General features: G+C 38.9%; 4 protein-coding genes across 6 annotated transcripts in view; 2 read left to right on the top strand and 2 right to left on the bottom strand.

Annotated features, from left to right (window-relative positions):
- Window positions 1–944: 944 nt before the first annotated feature.
- Window positions 945–2511, top strand: rbp7b (retinol binding protein 7b, cellular). The gene is made up of 4 exons (XM_036571155.1): window positions 945–1277; window positions 1829–2007; window positions 2117–2218; window positions 2315–2511. Exons 1-4 carry the CDS (start codon window positions 1205–1207, stop codon window positions 2366–2368), a joined length of 408 nt encoding a protein of 135 aa, XP_036427048.1. The 5' UTR covers window positions 945–1204; the 3' UTR covers window positions 2369–2511.
- A 2973-nt stretch (window positions 2512–5484) lies between these two features.
- On the top strand, window positions 5485–8477 carry cenps (centromere protein S). The gene is made up of 5 exons (XM_036571157.1): window positions 5485–5680; window positions 5971–6094; window positions 6195–6228; window positions 6856–6922; window positions 8177–8477. The coding sequence occupies exons 1-5, from the start codon at window positions 5651–5653 to the stop codon at window positions 8312–8314; spliced, it is 393 nt and encodes a 130-aa protein (XP_036427050.1). The 5' UTR covers window positions 5485–5650; the 3' UTR covers window positions 8315–8477.
- Window positions 8467–14759, bottom strand: LOC118808463 (TAR DNA binding protein). 3 transcript variants are annotated; one of them, XR_005007279.1, is made up of 6 exons: window positions 13989–14759; window positions 12231–12406; window positions 11976–12116; window positions 11124–11294; window positions 9817–10922; window positions 8467–9028 (listed from the first exon to the last, which is right to left on the bottom strand). XR_005007279.1 is itself a non-coding variant. In XM_036571152.1 (5 exons), exons 1-5 carry the CDS (start codon window positions 14227–14229, stop codon window positions 10446–10448), a joined length of 1206 nt encoding a protein of 401 aa, XP_036427045.1. In that variant the 5' UTR covers window positions 14230–14759; the 3' UTR covers window positions 9111–10445. The 3 variants fall into 3 exon arrangements, 2 of the variants coding, with proteins under 2 accessions (XP_036427045.1, XP_036427046.1); XM_036571152.1 differs by lacking the exon at window positions 8467–9028 and having other exon boundaries at window positions 9111–10922; XM_036571153.1 differs by lacking the exon at window positions 8467–9028 and having other exon boundaries at window positions 9111–10922; window positions 11124–11291.
- A 3209-nt stretch (window positions 14760–17968) lies between these two features.
- ca16b (carbonic anhydrase XVI b) overlaps window positions 17969–19232 on the bottom strand; it is a 120413-nt gene continuing 119149 nt past the window's right edge. Inside the window, 3 exon segments of the mRNA XM_036571151.1 lie at window positions 17969–18212; window positions 18695–18830; window positions 18992–19134. Of these exon segments, the coding sequence (XP_036427044.1) occupies window positions 18066–18212; window positions 18695–18830; window positions 18992–19134 (426 nt within the window). The 3' untranslated portion in view covers window positions 17969–18065.

Raw genomic sequence — 19232 nt, 5'->3', positions numbered from 1 at the left:
CTCTTTCAATGTGATTTCGGAGATCATCCAGTGTTGTGGAACCAACGACGAATGCTCTGAGCTGTCAGGGGTCTCCATCTCCTCTCAGACTGAAGGGAGCCATCTTCCGGTGACAATCAGAAACTCTATGACCCCCTCTTTCAATTGGTATGTGATTGGTTCCTAGAAAGCTCACGCTTGTAAAATATGGCGCTTTGAAATCAGATGAATCTTTTTGAATCACCCTGTATTTAATCCATGTAATGATGTATACATTTGAGGCAATTCAGCACATTACAGTTTAAATGTATAACAAATTATAGCTGTTACAGCATCAATGCTAGCATGCTAATTAGCTATGTCAAAAATTTAAAGTTACACATCCTCTACAGAGAAAACTTTTAAATATGACATTTTACTGCAAATTGTAGTAAACAATTTCATTTTTTTTTTTTTGCTATGGGGGAAAAAAGTATAAAATATAAATTGTGCCATAACTTTGATTTAACAGATGACCTGATTCTAAATGCATCTGATGGTTTCTTAATGGGATCTAAATATAGTTCTACGGGAATTTGAGAGCTGTTTTGCACTGTACTCTGCATTTTTTTCTTTGTTCCCTTTTTTTATGATTATGCTTCCAGGTTCTGCATTTCACCTCATTTCATACAGGAAACAAATGCACCAATCAGAGGAAGGAGCTCTCTTCAACACCAAATCTTTTGCCTAGTTGGCTGTCATTTCTTCCCTCAGCTAAACATCCTGTTAGTGCTGTAGTGCTGCTGCAGACTGTGATTAAGTGTTGCTCCAAATACTAAAACTAAACTTTGAATCAGGCTTATGAAAAAACATGCAACATACCTGAGCCAGCTACAACCTGCCCACAGCGTGAACCCATTCTCCTCGGCACACGGCCACAACATGTGCTTTATGAGTCACATTGTTCTCCTCGAGTTCCCCTGAGAAATATCCTCCCCAAGTGAGTAAAAAGTTACGCTCAGACTCAGAGAACTGCCCTTCCGAACGAGCCTCTAAAATAGCCATTGTGTCAGAGGGATCACCCCTGCCCCATATTACTGCACTCAAGGCACAGCGAACTGAAATACGACACATCACATCTGTGCCTCTTTCACACGCCTGAATGCGTTTAAATTCCAGCTGCCCGGTCCAGAAGTGTCCAGAAAGTGCAGAAGGCATCTGACTCTCTTCAGGGTGGATCTCAAACATGCCAGCCAACTACAGCGGAACGTGGGACATTGTGAACAATGAAAACTTTGAAGGTTACATGGTTGCCCTCGGTGAGTGGAACAGTTTTATATATATACTAGTCTGTATGATATCTAGAACTTAAGCTTTGGTAAAGATTAAGCAGGTTAAGACCAATCAAAAATAAACTGTAGCATTTTTTGACTGATTAAATGACATTGAGTGGCAGAACAATGTTATTTACTTTCTTTCTAATTTAATACTGTATGTTCACCCTGCTGAAAAAGGACGCTTAGAAATCATGGTTTTGCTTTCTAATGGGAATTGACTTAATGGTTCCCAAGAGAGACCACTAGCTTCCTGCAGAACACTTTTAGATCCTATTAGAAAACCATCAAATGCATTTAGAATCCGCCATTGGTCAACCGTTAAACCATGAGGATCCTTTACATTGTGATATCAAACCATTAAAAAAGCCAAAACACACCATAAAAGCATCAGGAACTGACAGAAACACAATTTGTAGTCCTAGAACAATTTTATAAATATTTCATTCTAGAAAATAACTCTGAGAAAGAAATTAAAGAGATTAAATTAAAGAAGAAATTAAAAGCAGTTTTTCACTTCACTAAACCAAATACAGGAATTGATTTCGCTACACGGAAGATGGCAGGGTTGCTGAAACCTCAGAAAGTGATTGAGCAAGATGGAGATTCTTTCATCATCAAAACTCTGACCTCCTTCAAAATCTACTCCTGCTCATTCAAAATCGGCGAGGAGTTTGAGGAGGTGACCAAAGGCCTGGACAACAGAAAATGCCAGGTAAAATGTATTTTTAATAAAATATTGACATCATCAAGTTAAATAGCACATTTCCTCATCACAACACATGTAAAATGTTGTTAATGTTGATTTTCTGGGATGTTCACAGACTCTAGTCAACTGGGAGGGGGACAAGCTTGTGTGTGTGCAGAAAGGAGAGAAGAAAGACAGAGGATGGACTCACTGGATAGATGGAGATAATCTCTATCTAGTATGTCCACATTTCTGATGAATATAAGAAGGAAATGGTGTTGTTGGGATGCATTTATAATATTGATTTACAACCCTATTTTTCTCTCTTTTCAAGGAACTCAAATGTGGAGACCAAATCTGCAAGCAAACATATAAAAAAACAGCTTGATTTCAAGTTAACTGGTCTAAAGATCTTTGTTGAATACATTAGTGAACTTTTTTGGTATTATCCTTCTGTTCTACCAATGAATTGTCTATGCACATGCTTACATGATGTCTGTTTCATGGTGAAATAAATAGTTTTAAACAATACTGTGATGTTTTGGTCTTCCTACATTTTGTATACTACATGCTATATTCATATGCAATATTTAACTTTGGACTGAGAGTCCATCATGTCTAATCCTCACCCAATAAGAGAATAGCCATAATTTTATTTTATATGTAAGTTTTTAATGTCATGTTTTCCTTTCCTTTCATTTTTTAGGTATTTTAGTACTAAAATTTATTAAAGCAATAAGCCACGAGAGGCTGTGCAGTACTGCGATTTTATTATGGGGAAGGGTGTTCTTAGGCATGACATGAAGCAGTGAGCAATATAAAATATAATAGAACACAATTTTTTCAGAAAATATTTTAAGTAATTATTAATAATAATCAAGATAAACCAGTATTTCTCCAAGAAATGTAGTTTGTTTAGAGTGTGGTGTGGGAGATTTTTTGATGATGTGAAAGATTTTTTAAGTGAAAGATGTTTTAATAATTTTAATTATAACTAATCATGCTGTATGGCTCACTCTGGGCAGCTCTCCTTGTGTGTGTGTGTGTGACCCTGACTATGTGATGTGTGCCAAGCAGGCCTGATTGTGTCAAAGGCTGGGGCCTAGATACACACACACTCACTGAGATCCTGTACTATATACTATTAAGAATGTCTTTTGGAGACACTCTTACCCCTCTTCTCATGCTGGGGCTGAATCTCAAAGTGCACACTATTTAGGGAGTAAGGATTCAGCCTGGGTTTGATGCCACTTCTTACTGAAACACAGACAGTGAATCATATTGTAAGTACTTTAATTCAAGCCTGTGATATTAATGATTGAGTTGTTTAGGCTGTTAGCTATCTTTTAGCCTATTAGCTAACTGCCCAGCCTAGTTCTAGTTAAGAAAATAAGTTGTAAGGCTCTCAGTTTAAACAAAATACAGGTTCTTACTTCATCAACATACTTGGTGGTCCATGTGAGCAGCATGAGGGTCAAAGATTATTCAGTTAACAGGTAAATATAAGGACTCTGTGTTTATAAGGGAATAAAAATCATTTTGTATTCTTCTCTTTTTGTCTACATGTTGGTGAATTGAAATGAAAATGCTTTGTTGCTCTGTGCAGTCTTTGCTCACAAAGAGCTTTTACTGAGTTCATTAGTTATATCTGGTGTGTTAAGATCAGGAGAAACTCTGAAATGTGCAGGTGAGGAGCAGGACTGAGAACTACTGCACCTCAGTATCTAACCAACACTGACAGAGATACAGATGATTTCACAGTGCCATCATGTGGACTAAGAACATAATGCATTTTGGTATTTTTTTAGTCTAACAATGGATTTAATAAAGGATCAAAATATAAATAATAAAATAATAAAATATCAATAATCTGTTCATTATGGCTATTTTTCACCTAAATTATGAAAATAAGTGACTGATCAATTTTTATCTTCCATCTCTAATAATTATATTTATACTTACATTGGGTACAAACAGTAAGACGATCTTCATTTCACCTTATGTCCCAGTGCTGCCTTTAACCAGTTAAAACATTTTTATCCACTCACCCAACACACAGACAAAAAGAGATACACTGCATTAATTCCCATACAATAAGAACTGAGTATGATTATTCACAAAATATATAATTATTACAGATAATTTATTGACAACTTTTTCCTTAGAGTGTGGATTTGGGTAAAGAAAGGGGTAAAAAAGTGGTATTAGTGCTGATAATGTATTTTATCCATATATAATATTGAAAAAAATCTGACACAATCTGACATCACGTACAGCATTACATTACAGTTTATTTTATAAACTCACAACACTTTATTCTGTACACACAGAAAACACACCGTGTGCACTCTTAGCATTGGCATTGTTACCTGCTGCTGAGAACTGTTACTATTATTGTGATATTATTATCAGTACTTACACTGTTATTACTAGTATTAGAGTACTCATAACAATGCACATACAAATATATATATATATATATATATATCATACTGGGGACTGGAGAAGTAGTTTTATCTTTCCCATATCCTATTCTCCACCGTTTACTCCATAAAGATCATCTTTTTTTCATCTTTTGTCCCAGTGTAGCCATTAAAGGTGGTATTAGTGTCATTTAGATATATAGCTGTATGGAATATGGGATTTATATCCCTTGACTTATAACTTGAAGATAAAACTGGAAAAAACTGAATTTCTCTAATGTATATTATCTATATATAAATGACAAAGGAAACCAGAAACAAACAACATGTCATACCACACAATATTCTTTCCCAGGGGCATGTCTACGGGTGGGCGTTGTCCACCCGAAAAGAAGCCTTGGCCACCCAATGAAAACTTCAAACTTGACAATGAAAAAATCACCGTTATAGTTATTTCTGAGCGCTCATAGTTTTTCTGTCAGTTATTTTTGTCAATGCTCTTCAATAAATGCACCGGATTTGCTTAGTCTATGCTCCTCTTCTACATCATATCTAAACCACAACACTGATTCACACATGCGGTACAGACATGGTGAAGTGAACTGCTAAACCTGCTCTCAACAATCCATGTAAAGTTATATTAATAGTCATGTAGTTTCACAGTTGTCGTGTATTTTACAACCGCTTCGAACGCGGCTCAGCCAATCAGATTTTAGGACCGGAACTATCCGCTTTATTGTTATTTATAAAACTAAAAACACTATTTTTTTTATTTGCATACTGTTTTGTCTTTGTCACAACGAGAAGTTAAGGCACTCCTGATATAAAGCACGAAGCTGAAGGGAACTTATTCGCCAGCTTCTTCGAATTTTCCTTTTCCACCTTAAATTGTGCAGCCTGGGGCACCAAACTGTACTTGCCACTTGATTTAAGGTGGACCGGGAAAAATTCGAACAAGAAGCTGGCGAACAGGAAGCCAACTTCAGTCTCGTATGTAAAGCCTTGTTTTTGCCCAGTCGAATCCATAGGAATCAAACTCCCAGTCAACAGAGGGCGCTACTAACAGGCCAATCCCGAGGAAGTTGCTGCAGAGGAGATATTTCGCGCAAATTTCAACGGGCTATTGTCCGTTTCAGATAGAGAACTAACTTAGTCAAACTGGTGACAGTTTTCTGATTTTCTTGATTTAAGCGTAACTTAAATATAAAGTAAGTTAGGTTAGCTGCTGAAGACGTGCTTAAATTAAAATGATGGATGAGAAGGACGCGTATGCACAGGTTTGTCATTAGGGTTGTTTACTTTGTTAGCTGGTTTATCTAGACAGTTAAGCTAGCTGGGAAATCCGATGTGAGCTTGTTTACATTTTAGCTCACGTAGTTTTATTTTATATTATGACCTGCTTCGTTGGAATTGTATTTGATGCCGTTTCAACAGCTTCTTGTTCAAATTTTCACGTTCCACCTTTAATGGAGCGGCAGTTAATTACATCTTGAGAAGGCACCACTTAAGGTGGAACGTGAAAAATTCGAACAAGAAGTTGCTGAGCTCAGCTTCGTGTCATTTCCAGAGGCTGAAAGCAGCTGTTCACTACACGGTCGGTAGACTCTGTCAGCAGGTAGCCGCAGACCATGAGAAAGAATTCAGCCGGCAAGCGATAGCAGCTCTCGCAGAAATCACATTCAGGCAGTGTGGTGGGTACAAAGATGTGTTTTTGTAGTATCTGTTTTTTTTATTATAGTTAACATGATTCTACTTAACCTACAACGCGTCACTCTTTCTTTTACATTGCAGATATATTTGCCACAGACCTGGAAGCGTTTGCGAAGTAAGTTAAATTGCCATTTCAGACATGCACTGGGGTGTGTGTAAATGAGGTTAAAGGGGAACTTCACCGATTTTTCAAAAATGTCTGCATAATTAAATGGTCAAGATGTCATTCAAGGTGGTTTGTTGTGAAATGCTTCGTTCTAGAGAAACTTACAGTCTCAGAATTGTTCACAGCGGTGGTGACAGGAACTAGACGTCCACCTCTAAAAGCTCCTCAAAATAGGCTACATAGTCCCCAAAGAAAATACGCCCCTTATTTACCACTGTGTTATCAGCAACAGGACATATAAAACTCAGAAGACACGTGTAGATTCACTGGTGGTTTTGGATAGTAAATAAAATGGCTACATTTGTGTTGTAGACATGGTTCCCTGGTTCCTATCAACATTACTGTAAAGAAATCTGAGTTGGCAGGTTTCTCTATAAATAAACCTCGTTTCACCAAACCAGTCTGAATGACTTTGTTTATATCTTAAATACTGAATTATGCAGACATCGGTGAAAAATCGGTGGAATTCCCCTTCAAGAATGAGGAATGTGCGAGTGCACAATGAGTCATTATTTTTAGTTGCACAAACTTTTTTTTTTTACCTGGAAAATAGAAATAAGAATGTTGTCTTTCCAGACACGCCAAACGGCAGACCGTGACAGTGGACGACGTAAAACTTCTAGCAAGAAGGAGCACGGCACTGGTACGACTTCTTAGCTGGGCTGCGAGTCGATCCCAAAAAGAATCGACTCATCGATTCCACCCATTCAGGAATCGAGAGTCCAAAATTTTGGACTCGATTCCACACAGTGACGTTCGTGCACACGGAGTGTGACTTTCTGCTGTTACTGTCTGTAGACCGTCCATATGAACAGGGCATATTTTCACAACATGTACAGCGATAATCCAGCTGTATTTTACTTTAGACAACATTGAAAAAAATTGGCTCACAATCAAACAACTTTGCCGGTGCCAAAACATCTAACCACCTAAAAGAACTGACAAAGGAGGATCAGGTTCAGTATCAAGCCCCTTAGTCAGCTAAGTTAATTAGCTAGTATTAGAACTCCAAATTTACATGCCAAGGTTAAATATTATTTGTGTACTCTATTCTTGCGAGATGTCCTTTGCCTTTATTTAGTGGAATTGCAATTGTGTGGAATTGACTTCATCAATTCCCGTCAACTCCAAAATCTATGGAATCAAACCAAAGGTGGTCTTTGCGGAGACAAAGTAAGGCAGCCACCTTCCTTTATTTTATATATATATATATATATATATATATATATATATATATATATATATATATATAATCATGTGTGTTTTAAAAATAGCTGTGATCGAAGTGATTATTTTATTAAGCCCTGTTTGCATGGACATATACTCTACAGGCCTTAATGTATCAGAAATTCATGTCATTCTCTAAGTTGCCAGATTCCCATTAGCACACAGCATGTCAGAGTATCCACACACCCTTCTAATGAATAAATTCAATTACTGTGAGATGCACCCATTGTGAATAGAATGGCATGCTCTGGACCAGCTGCCACTGAGCCTGATGTCATGTAGTGAGTGCTACTGCTCTTGGTAATACATTAGGTTTTAACATGAGTGAGGCAACAGTCCATAGATCAGTGATCATCAACCCTTCCCCTGGAGATCTACCTTCCTGCAGGTTTCACCTTCAAACCAAATCTTACAAACCCCCTTCAGCTGATCAGGGACTTCGGAATAGATGGATCAGATGGGGTTATGTAGTGTTGGAGCTGAAGTCTGCAAGAAGGTAGATCTCTAGGAGCTGGGTTGGTCACCACATAGTTTTACTTAAAGCCACCAGTAACAGATTCGTCAAAAAAAAAAAAAGTGAGCCACCCTGCAGGATTTTCTGTTTTGGTTTAGGTAAGGGCTGTTACCTGTTTATAAATATCCTCTAAAATGTATTTTTATGTCACTATAGTCAAATTACATCCAGCAGAAGAGTGAGGAACTAGCACTAAACAATCAGGAACAGAAGGAGAGGAGGAAGAAGAACGCTGCCAAGAGGAAGACTAAGAGCACAGAAGAGAATGAGGCAGATGTGGCAATGGAGACCTAGGACAAAAGTGACTGCCTCATTACCTGACAGGTGTAGGAGAACTGAATCTTAATAGCACACATATACTAAATATGGTCAATTACATTGTTTTTCTTGAGGACGCTGACTTAATATGAAGAGAAATGAGGAATGTCAATTAACTACTCACAGACATGCATCCAGGTTGTTTATTTTATTGTAATACAGAATGTGCAAAACATGTTTTCACTGCCTGTGAATGTAAGAAATTGTGACTGTATAAAACACTGATTCTTGTTATAAAATAGTTGAATGGCAAGACATTTGGTAAATATACTTGCAATTAAGACCTGCATTCTTTCACATTCACAGATACCAATGTCTAAACTGTTTTGACCAAAAAATGAAAATGGAGACACCAATCACAATAGAACTAATTATTGCATTTCAGTGTATAAAATCAGATCAGTGTCTGGCCATAATTTGGTAACACAATGTGTAGGTTATTATTTTTGGAGCCAGATAAAGCCTAAAAAGCCCTGCATTAAAAGGACAGTGTCCAAACTGGCTTGATCTGGCTCCAAAAAAGCCCAACAAGTGCCTGCTGATCAGCTACATTCTACAGTGTCCATTTCTGTTACCAGAGATGCTAATGCTGTAATGGGCAACCAGACACTCCTCCATCTTCCTCCGTCCCCAAACGGACTTTCCACCTGGGGTTCAGACGCAACCCGCAGCCAGCCATTTCCCAGGCCCCTAAACGTGTGAATTCAGTTAGTTTTTTGCTTCTTTTTCTCCCCCATAATCACTTGAGGTCAATCCAGTATAAGAAAACAGATACCTATTCAAATTGTTTTATTGAAGCACTCCCTTCATTTGACAAGCCATATAAAATGCCTTTGAAAACATTTAGCAAATGTTATCTAGAAGGAATTCATTCCACAGACATCCACAGCACTCAACATACAGGTCGCACTTACACCATCACTCGTGCTCACCCCCCTCAGTGTCCACTGAAGATGTCATCCACATCAAAGTTCACACTTACAGGTCAAGTTACAAGGAATTAAAGCACACACACCATACAGCATTCAGATCAGATTATATCAGCAAGACAAAAAAAATATTCATCACAACATTCCACTAGCTACTTAAACACATTGTCAGTATACTATAGAAGAAAAGCAAAATGGGAGGCCTAAGGGGGAAAGATAAACAAGAGATTCTTCAGGGTAAACATATTGTCCATGTTTTTGGGGTTGTATATAGGTGAAGCTGGGAATTGTCAACAAGCTCTCATTCACACGCTCACATTAGCCACCCACTGCAGTCACATTTGAGCTCTTTCATCGCACTCTCATCAGTCTTTTTTTTCCTCGTTCGCTCGCTTCCACGCTTTCCTTCCTCTCTCTCCCCGTTCGCTCACTCGCAGCCTTCTCACTCTTCGCCACCACCAATCGCACTCAAGAGTTGTTAAAAATGTTCATTTTCTGCGTAGTTCGTCAATCAGAAAAAAGGAAGTTGATTAAAAAGTAGACACCCACCGTGTCAGCGAGCCGTGCGATGAGAGCTTTAAGACATGGGGGAAGAAGGTAGGTTTATGATCTCAGCCACACAGTGCTGCCACAGAGGGCCTTCTTCCCAGGCAAAACCCAGAGATGGCAACTGCAGAAGAGATTTCGATGAAGGCTTTATAAATGTATCTTCACCAAACAGGTCTGTAAATAAAGCTGAACTCTTAAAAAGATTGCAGGTTTCAATCAGATTCTTCCCAATGCAAGCTTTTAAAAATGAAATTTAAAAAGGTGCAAATTTGGTGGTCTTTCATCACATGCATTTTCAGTGACCACAGATTGAACTGCATGCATTTTAAGAATCCAGTTGAAATGTTATTTCTTCCTACTCCCAATCAACCAAAACAACAACATAAAGAAAAACTGACACCAAGAATGATGCGTCTTTGTGTAACACTCTGGTTAACACAGCTCACTTCAAACACTAAATTTAATCTCTTGCTCAAATGTACAAAACATTCTGTTCTCTTCCCAATCTCCCCTTCCCCTCCTGCTCCCACTCCCAAACACACATGACAAGAGTTAAGTCTCTCAAAAATACTTACCAAACACACACTAGAAATACCAACACTTCAGAAACAAAACAAAAAACCCATAACTTACATACCCCATCCCGAAGACTTTGAATCCATACTAGAGCCAAAGCTTGAATTAAACCCACTTCCACCGGTACTGGAATTAGAACCAGTACCCCACCCCAGGGTAGCCGAACTGCTGTTGTAGTTACTATTGCCCGAACTATACTGCGGCTGGTCTCGAGAGGAGCTTGTGCTTGTGCTCGAGCCAGATGTGGCAGACTGACCCTGCTGAGCTAACATGCCCATCATGCCCCAGCTGCTCTGCAGAGCAGCCTGGGCAGCAGCCATCATGGCTGGGTTGAGGTTGAAGTTGCCAAAGTTGCCCAGGCTACTGGAGCTGCTGCGGCTGCTGCCAAAGCCCTGACCCCCAAACCCGTTCCCAAAGCGGCCCACCCGATCCATCATCTGCCTACTGTTGCTGTGTTTGGGCTCAGCATTGGAGATGTGCACGCTCACTCCTTTAATGATTAGGTCCTCTCCGCACAGGGAAGAGGCAACCTGTTGGAGAAGATAAGAGACAGGAGGAAGTTTCACAAAAACATATTAAATATACTGGTGTACATGCGTCAATGATGAAGTGTTCCATAAGTGTGCCTCTGAATTAGACTACACACAGTTATCTTAAGTGACTGTTTTCAACTATTTTTATGTAGTGCTGTTTGGCTTAAATATCCTTTAATTAACCAATATGTGCCATACCTGGTCATCAGCAAAAGTAACGAAAGCAAAAGCTCGGAAAGGCTTGGGAATGAAGACGTCTGTGACTTCGCCATACTGCATAAAGAACTGCCGCAGGTCGTCAGCGGTCATGTCTTCAGTGCAGCGCCCCACAAACACCTTCCTGCTCCTCATGGGCTCATCAGGACCCTGCTGTTGGACAAGAAGAACCATCTGTTGGTTCTGCATTGCACATCCAATAAGCAGTTTTGTTGCGAGTTGCCAACTTAACACATTTTGCACTTTAAGTTAGAGGTCTGCATTCCTGTCATGCATGGGAGCGGCGGTTAACGAGTCCAGTGCAGATGGGGGCGAGACAACGTGTAAGGAAATCCCGCAAATTAATGAATAACCTAAATATGATAATCACTTAATAATTAGCATAAATAATATCTATAAAAAAAAACATTTATTCTACATAGTTGTGAAGCAACCAATCACACAAACTGCTTTCTTGTAGGCAGAGGAACCTTCAGACAGTCAGACGGCCACAGCAGTGGAAGCGCTCTTAAGAAAGCCGAACACACAACAATAAAGCCTAATAACAGCAAGTCTGACATGTGGCAGTCGTTTTCAACCATGACTAATGCAAATGTAAACCAACTATACGGGACTGCGGACAGAAGCAGGCCAAATGGTGCAAGTTTTTGTGGGAGTGGGACTGTTAGAAGAATCAACAAGCTGTATAAATATAAATAAAAGTGAAAGCAAGATAGCTACATTTGCTGAGGAGTTGGAACTACTGCCTGAATTAGTTGTTGCAATTAACTGTACAAAATTATATAATTAATCGCAATTAAATATCTAAATCATCTGACAACATTAATTCATTACCTTTGAGTTGGGCAGTTTGCAATCACACCACCTCCCATCAATCATGTGTCGCTGGTTAATCACTTTATTTTGAGTTTCCCAGTCAGCAAATCTCACAAAGCCAAAGCCTTTTGAATTTCCAGTCTTCACATCCCGCTTTACCTGGGGAGAAAATCAGAATACACACAATAGCGAGATAAATCTTCACATCAAAGCCCAAAAGCCAAGGTTAAGGTGTAGTCACTTGTTTTTCAAAAGTGGACATTAGTTGTTTACCTGCACCATAATGACTTCACCAAAGGCACCAAAATAGTCCTTTAAATCTTGTTCTGTAGTTTTCCAGGGCAAACCCAACACAATGAGATCTGAAGTTTTCTGGTCCCCTCTCTTGATCTTGGCAGATGATGCATCAATTTCATCCATCTTCCTCTTGTTGTCTGGGAGAGCTGGCTCTTAAATTGAGAATATCAAGACAAGTGATTACAAACTGATCTCACAAAAACAGTGTCAGTCAATGAGAACTTTTTTCATTAATTCTCACATCTTACACTGATGTTTAGCAACTGTCTGTGTTTATCTTGTCTGTTCACTTTAAGAAGAAGAAAAAAAAAAATCACAACCAATGACAGACATTCCAACAAGACAATGCAAGACACCATGCAGTTCATTAAAAGAGGTTCAGACACAGTCTAAACTCATTGAGATCTTGTGGGCAAGTGTTGGAAAATGAGTAGAGAAGAACCAATATGGATGGTCTGTGGACAGCAGCAAAGAGTATGTGGGAATCAGGTTTGGCAATATAACAATATTTATCATTATATCAAGATAAAGTATGTCACAATTTGCTATTTGAGCATACTGTAGATACATACCTCTAACACACTGCCCAACTGCATGTACCATCACAAAGATAGTATAATTAGGCCTAGTATAACTGGATTTAATGCAGTGCAGTATAAGAAATGTGGAATAAAAATTTGTCCTTTTTTAATGGGGCAGTACTGGTTCTTTTTGTTCAGTCCAACTTACCAGATTTAATATTATATATATATATATATATATATATATATATATATATATATATATATATATATATATATATATATATATATATAGTGACAGCGTGTAGCAGGAAAAATTCTTCAAATGTCATTATATTGGGACTTTGCCATTTCGCTCACCTCTTTGTGAGAAGCAGCTCCTTTAAATAGTTAAGAACTTTAGAAAAGTATGACAAAGCAGTGTGGTGATGTCTTCAAGACTAAAGGACCTACAACACACTGACAAACAATATCAACTGTTAGTGTGTATTCCCTATTTTGCCTTCCTTTTTTGGTGTGTTAGTGATCATTTCAAAATCAACTTTTGAGCATATTTTTGACAGTATAGTGCTTTTCAGAATTTTGTAGGTCTTCTTGTCTCAACAATGCCCAGCATCACCCCACAAGATCTTTATGTGTTTAAAACTGTGCCTGAACTTAACTTAAAGGGGATTTCCAACCCTAAACGAATCTTCAAGATGTAAACAGTCATTCACAGTGATCTGATATGAAATGCTCCGTTCTAGTGAAACTTCCCGAGTCAGAATTGATCTCAGTTGTGGTGATCCAGAAGTCTGAAAAATTGAATACCTCTAAAAGCTCCCTCACAGAAAGTCACTGCATTTTAAGGTTACGAATGTGCTGCCTGATGTCCGAGACGTTGTTTTACTTAAGTTTTGAGGTAAGGTTTTGGCCTAAAACGTACATTTTTAAAAGCCATTCATGGCGGAGGGATACATATAGGGTATTGTGAGGCCTAATAGCCCCCAAAGAAAATGAATTTTTCCTAAATGTATCACTACTTCACCATCATCAACATGGCATAAAAAACGTTTTTTTTTTGTTTACATTTCAATGACTGAATTTTACACAAATTTCGAAAAATCAGTGGAATTCCCCTTTAAGGCTTAGCACACGTTTTGGCAACTTTGTGAACGATTATTTGTTCATAACAGCAGACTGAACTGAACTCTGTCTAAGGAACGTTACCAACCTTTCGGGTAATTTACGACGTAGACGAGGTTTCCCCAGCCGTTTTCAGGAGGATGTAGGACCCCCTCCACCAAGCGCACCCCCCGCATGCACTGCGATATGGGGCTCCGGTAGCGCAGGCCGCACGCACCCGGGAACTGAGCGGCTACCGTCGACAGCAGCACCGTCCCGTCGTCCTCTGACGGAATCTCCATCGGCTCCTCGTTCTCCTCCTCGGCCACACGAATATACATCTCAGCCATCTCGGCTCTGGCAGCGGAACAGACGGAGACAGACGGCGCTCTACTCTCTACACTGAAGGCGGAGCTGTCGAACACACGCCACGCTAAACGTTAGCTAGCTGTTAGCTAACTGGGCTAACAGCGCTCTTTACGACAAAGACAAAAAGTAAGCTGGTGAAAAAACGTTACGCTTGTCTAACGAAAAATGCACAGCGCAGCTGCTGATTTGCGCTGAATTTTAAAGAAGCGTGTTCGGTAAGATAAACAGCTCGGCGGCCGCTCAGTCAGGTCCCTCTGTTCCTTTGTTAGCTCCGTCGCTCCGAATGAATGAGCGAGCTAACCTGCTAACGCTTCGTCTCCAGAGATGAAGCGCCTTAAACTAGCTTTTCTAAACGCAAACCGTGCTGTGAACCACACATAAGGCCTGTGCCGTTTCAATACAGCTGCAACGCTTAAATAACTAACAAAAACACTGATTTACACGGCGGCTCCACTGAACTCGTGCTCCTCTTGTTTTCGTAGCCAAAAGGCATTACCTAAGTCATGGAGGAACTACGTCACCTCTGGAAGGTCGCATTATTGTAGTAGTGGGTGGAGAAGTGCTCTCACACAAAATAACAGTTTAGCGCAGCGCTAACGAGATACGCCGAAACGCGACAAGACCTTAAGAGCAAATCAAGTTGGTCAGAAGAGGAATAAACAATATGAGTAACATTTCAGTTAGCCTTTAGAAAATTCCACCAAAGCCGGTTTAAGGTGAGCTGGCCACCTCCTTTTTCTCCAGTTAAATCAGAAACATGACTACAAAACGCCAGAGGGCGCCCGCGAGCGAGTCCTCAATGAATGCGGTGAAAGGAGCTAAACGGCTAAAATGAAACGGTTAAGATAGTTTCTAACCACTTGTCCTGGACCTTCCTTAAATTTCCAAAAGTAGAAGGATTTATTTTACTTAAAACGCAAAGAAAAATTATCCATATCTTTCCTTTTTTCTACAGCAAACAGATTTTGGGTAGTAGGACGCTAGCATTACTGCTACTGCGTGCTAATTGGTTAGCAGTACTGCTCCTGAATGCTAATTGGCTGGTATCAGTGTTACTGAGTGCTGATTAGCTCTGGCTGAGTGAAGCTGTTCGAGTTCTCTGACGTCATGAGCAAACATGAGGCGCCTTTATAAAGTCCTATAGCTGGAGTTGAAAAGCGCTCAACAATATAACAGTGGTGTTAAAATGTTTTGTGCTGTTCTGTGTTCAGGAAATTAATGTGTTCTTCTATAAAAAAAAGTGTTTAAGCATTTACAAACTATGGTTTTGCTCAAATCCTCCTATTCTGTTTGGACTCGCTCATAAATAAGTTCAAATAAATGCACAGAAAAGGTACTAAACAACTTCACATTTTACTCTCCTTAATATGAAATAAATTCTCCCATTAACAGTTAACAGTTATTTAAAATGAATTAAAATTAATCTGTTTATTTGAAATTAAAATGTTAAAAATCATAAAATCAAACAAGAACAAATCAAAAGTATGAAAACTATCCAAAATATGTTAATGATTGCTCCATGCCTATGCAAGTTAATAAGAAAGACTTTTAAAAGGAAGATTTGAATGTTCAAGTGCAGAAACCTGGCGGTGAGATTCAGAATCATTTTAAAGACTGTGTAGTGCAGTGAGTCAACAGGCGGAACTAAAGATGGTGTTCATGGATCAGTAAAGCATTCTGTGAAAGGGCAAAGGGTTCATGGATCAATATATTGTTGAGATGTCAAGGTTGTAACAATAGAAGAACCGTTTTTGGTGCTGTATTGAACCCTTTCCACAACACATTCTCCATCAATCTGAAGAACTTTTTCACAATGCAAAGAACCCTTTACTCATGCAGTAGGTTCTTTGAGTGTCCAACTAAAGAACCCTTTGAAGAACCATATTCTTCAAGGGGGGATCATTTAATATGTTATTTCTCATGTTATGTAGTATTCTGTAGTACAGCAATACGTGCCTTAGCCTCATCGGTTTGACAGGATTCATGACTTCATATTGGTTTTGTGGTTTCATCTATCAATTTTCTCTTACTTTAATACCCAGCATGCAGTATGAAAACGCATCACAGAAGCATTGTGATTCCTTATGGCAATAAAGAAATCCACTGATGTATCAGTGATGTAGTGGCTAATAAATAGATGTGATATTTGGCTTCCTAAAAATAATGTCAGGTATCTGCAGAAGCCCGATAGTGGAAAAAAATTCAGATCAGCCCACCCCCAAAAATCCAACCCTAATTAGTTTTTCAAAACTTCCTCTCACCTTCAAGGTACATCATATATACATATACACACATATTAAACTGGTGGAGCTCACTCTTAAGACTATTGCAGCACCACTGTAGGAGGTGAGAAAGCATGTTCACAATAAATGTAGTGATTTTTTTCATTTTGGCCAGAATGTCCCATTAACTGAAGTTGAAAGAAGAAGTGTTAAAGTACTACATTGTCATGCTATGCAAAGTTAACCCTTAGAACCTGCTGTTATCTCCTGGCTATAACAAAAACATGATGTAATTTAATGTTAATTATTAGAAATTCTGCCAAAAGGACAGATTCCAAAGTTTCATCAGTAGTACATTTATATTTATAAGCTGAAGAGACATTTTATGATTGTGCATACAAGCCTGTTTTATGGAGAAAAAAGCTCATTTTATTCTAGTTTTTGTCAATTTTGGCTCTACAGAAAAGATTAGAATCTGTTAATACAGTAACCTTATTAAGTCGTAGCCTAATGTAAATTGAATGTGTAGCAAAATGACAATAAAAACACTACAGACCTCTAAGGCTTAACTAAGACTCGTCTAAGATTGCTGTTGTCTTACCTGCCAGTAGTGCTTCAATAAAGCTGACATGGGAACTTAAAAATGAAGACTTTTTTCATTTCTTACTTTTCATTATTTTGTGGATTATCCTTTTTTAATGGGAGCCAAATACTTTTTCAGTGTACAATTTCCCAGAAACTTCAGCCAGTTCACTTTATTTTTTTCTGTTCCGGTTTCTGAAACAGGTATACAGCATTTCAGAGCAGCTGTTCTCAATCCAAACTGGAGCTAGAACTAAACAAACACATGAGTTGGCCAGAGGCACCTAAGGTGTGGATTAGGAACCTTGGTCTTATTTGACTGATCGCTCATGGTCAGTATACCCATCACAAAAAAGACCAGCACACTTTTATGATCAATATATTTATATATTTTACAAAACAATAGAAATGCTACCAATAACAATATATGTTCACAGTTGCTGTTATGATACCACATTGAAATAATGTATATAAGTTAGACTGAAAATGATATATCTCAATAACATATAAACAAAAATAACATTAATCCAACATTTCCTGTCATGAAGGTCGCGTCATGACGAGCATTACGTTGTACATGAGGAGCTTTACCGAGTACAGCTTGCGTGTGTATGAGGCAGATATCTATGTGCTAATGTATTAATGTGCTGTTGAGTTGCTGTTGACTTCTGTAGAGGAGCATTGCTGAATATCCTCCCAATATAAGGAGCCGGCGTACTGGAGCTCGATGGCCAAAACGGGTGGAAATCAGCTAGGCATCAGGCAGTAACACTGACAGTATAGTGCAAAGTAGTCAGCTGCATTTCATCGTGTGTGTGTTTGAAGAGTAAGTTGTGACACTCAGCAGGATAACAAAAAGCAGCAAAAATAAATATCAAAAAGAATTTTTTTCAGTATACAAAAAGTCTTTAGGTTGTTTTTTTTAATTTTACCAATGAGTCTGGCAAAAATAAAGGCCTCAAGGAAAGTCTGCCAAATGAACTTGGGTGTTCTCCTCTTGTTTTCCACAACCTTCACACCAGAGACTCCATGCTCTCAGCCGTGTTGGATTCATCTGTGTTCACTATCCTTCCATTTCTGTCCATATATGGATAGCGAAGTCCAGTATCCTTACTGCCGACCAGGCTGAGCATTGCTTTGTAAAGATACTGATAATGCTCCTGAAAGGAAAAAAAAGAGCAAATGGTGAAATACAAATGTATGCTTTACAGGGCCCATTTCCTACAAATTTCTTGCATTTTATGTTCTTCTCATATATGATATATGTGTGGTTTCATGTACCCAAAACAATGAAAATTCATTTTTACCCATTTCCCAACCTCACTTAACCTGTGCCTTTAAGACTGACCTCTGTTCTGACTGGCTACACTGTATTGTATCTCATTCAAAAAGCAGTTCAGGCCGAAACACTCTCTATACCTTCAACTTAGATGGGTGAAGCTAAACTGCTATAGGCTGAGTAGGTGAATATATGTAAATGCATAGGTTTTTTGTGACATACTTTTGAATTTTAATGTTTACATACTACATCAAATGTTTTTTCTTCCCAAAAAGTGAGGACATTTGATTTTCCTTAACATGGGCCCATAAAATAACTACGCAGAATTTCATCATTGCTGTAATTTGTCTCTTGAAAGCTTACAATGTCTGTGAAGACGCTTGGCCTCATGAGGTTGATCATCTTGGCCACCTGGTACACATCCACAGCGCTCTCATTCTCCAGCTGCTGAGATAGAGTGGTCAGGGCGCAGAGCATCCCTGCTGAAACACCTCCAAACCTAAAGAATGAAAAGAGTCAAATCAACACACCACACCAAAATCAATGTAACATCTTCTCTCCTTTCTCTGTCTGAGTTTAGAATGTGTTTTCTCTCTTTATTTCTGAAATGTATCATATTTGACATTCAGAAGAGAACATAAACACATGCAGGACACTCACTCATCGTGTACGATAGTGGGGCCGTCTCTGGTCATGGCCTCCTCCTTGATGATGTTGATGAGCTCGAACGTGTTGCTGATGGGGGCACTGAGGTCAGGCCAGTTTGGACACTGAAAATGTCTAACCTCCAGCACATAGTCATCCTGAAACGCACACACATACAGACTCTTAGACCGCAATCAAGTCAGGAATTTCAGAGCCAGATGTACACATGAGCACAGACACAGCACAAAATGAATGC

Source organism: Colossoma macropomum, unplaced genomic scaffold, assembly GCF_904425465.1.
Source record: "Colossoma macropomum unplaced genomic scaffold, Colossoma_macropomum, whole genome shotgun sequence".
Classification (NCBI taxonomy): domain Eukaryota; kingdom Metazoa; phylum Chordata; class Actinopteri; order Characiformes; family Serrasalmidae; genus Colossoma; species Colossoma macropomum.
The sequence above is the reverse complement of the archived record's forward strand: the minus strand, read 5'-3'. Positions and strand labels throughout refer to the sequence as shown.

Coding starts and splice junctions, on each gene's coding strand:
- rbp7b (XM_036571155.1), top strand. CDS start 1,205: ATGCCAGCCAACTACAGCGGAACGTGGGACATTGTGAACAATGAAAAC. Junction 1,278..1,828: donor AGGTTACATGGTTGCCCTCG/GTGAGTGGAACA, acceptor AACCAAATACAG/GAATTGATTTCGCTACACGG. Junction 2,008..2,116: donor TGGACAACAGAAAATGCCAG/GTAAAATGTATT, acceptor GGATGTTCACAG/ACTCTAGTCAACTGGGAGGG.
- cenps (XM_036571157.1), top strand. CDS start 5,651: ATGATGGATGAGAAGGACGCGTATGCACAG. Junction 5,681..5,970: donor AGAAGGACGCGTATGCACAG/GTTTGTCATTAG, acceptor TGTCATTTCCAG/AGGCTGAAAGCAGCTGTTCA. Junction 6,229..6,855: donor GACCTGGAAGCGTTTGCGAA/GTAAGTTAAATT, acceptor TTGTCTTTCCAG/ACACGCCAAACGGCAGACCG.
- LOC118808463 (XM_036571152.1), bottom strand. CDS start 14,229: ATGGCTGAGATGTATATTCGTGTGGCCGAGGAGGAGAACGAGGAGCCG. Junction 12,407..13,988: donor CGTCGTAAATTACCCGAAAG/GTTGGTAACGTT, acceptor TCTCAATTTAAG/AGCCAGCTCTCCCAGACAAC. Junction 12,117..12,230: donor GTGAAGTCATTATGGTGCAG/GTAAACAACTAA, acceptor TTTTCTCCCCAG/GTAAAGCGGGATGTGAAGAC.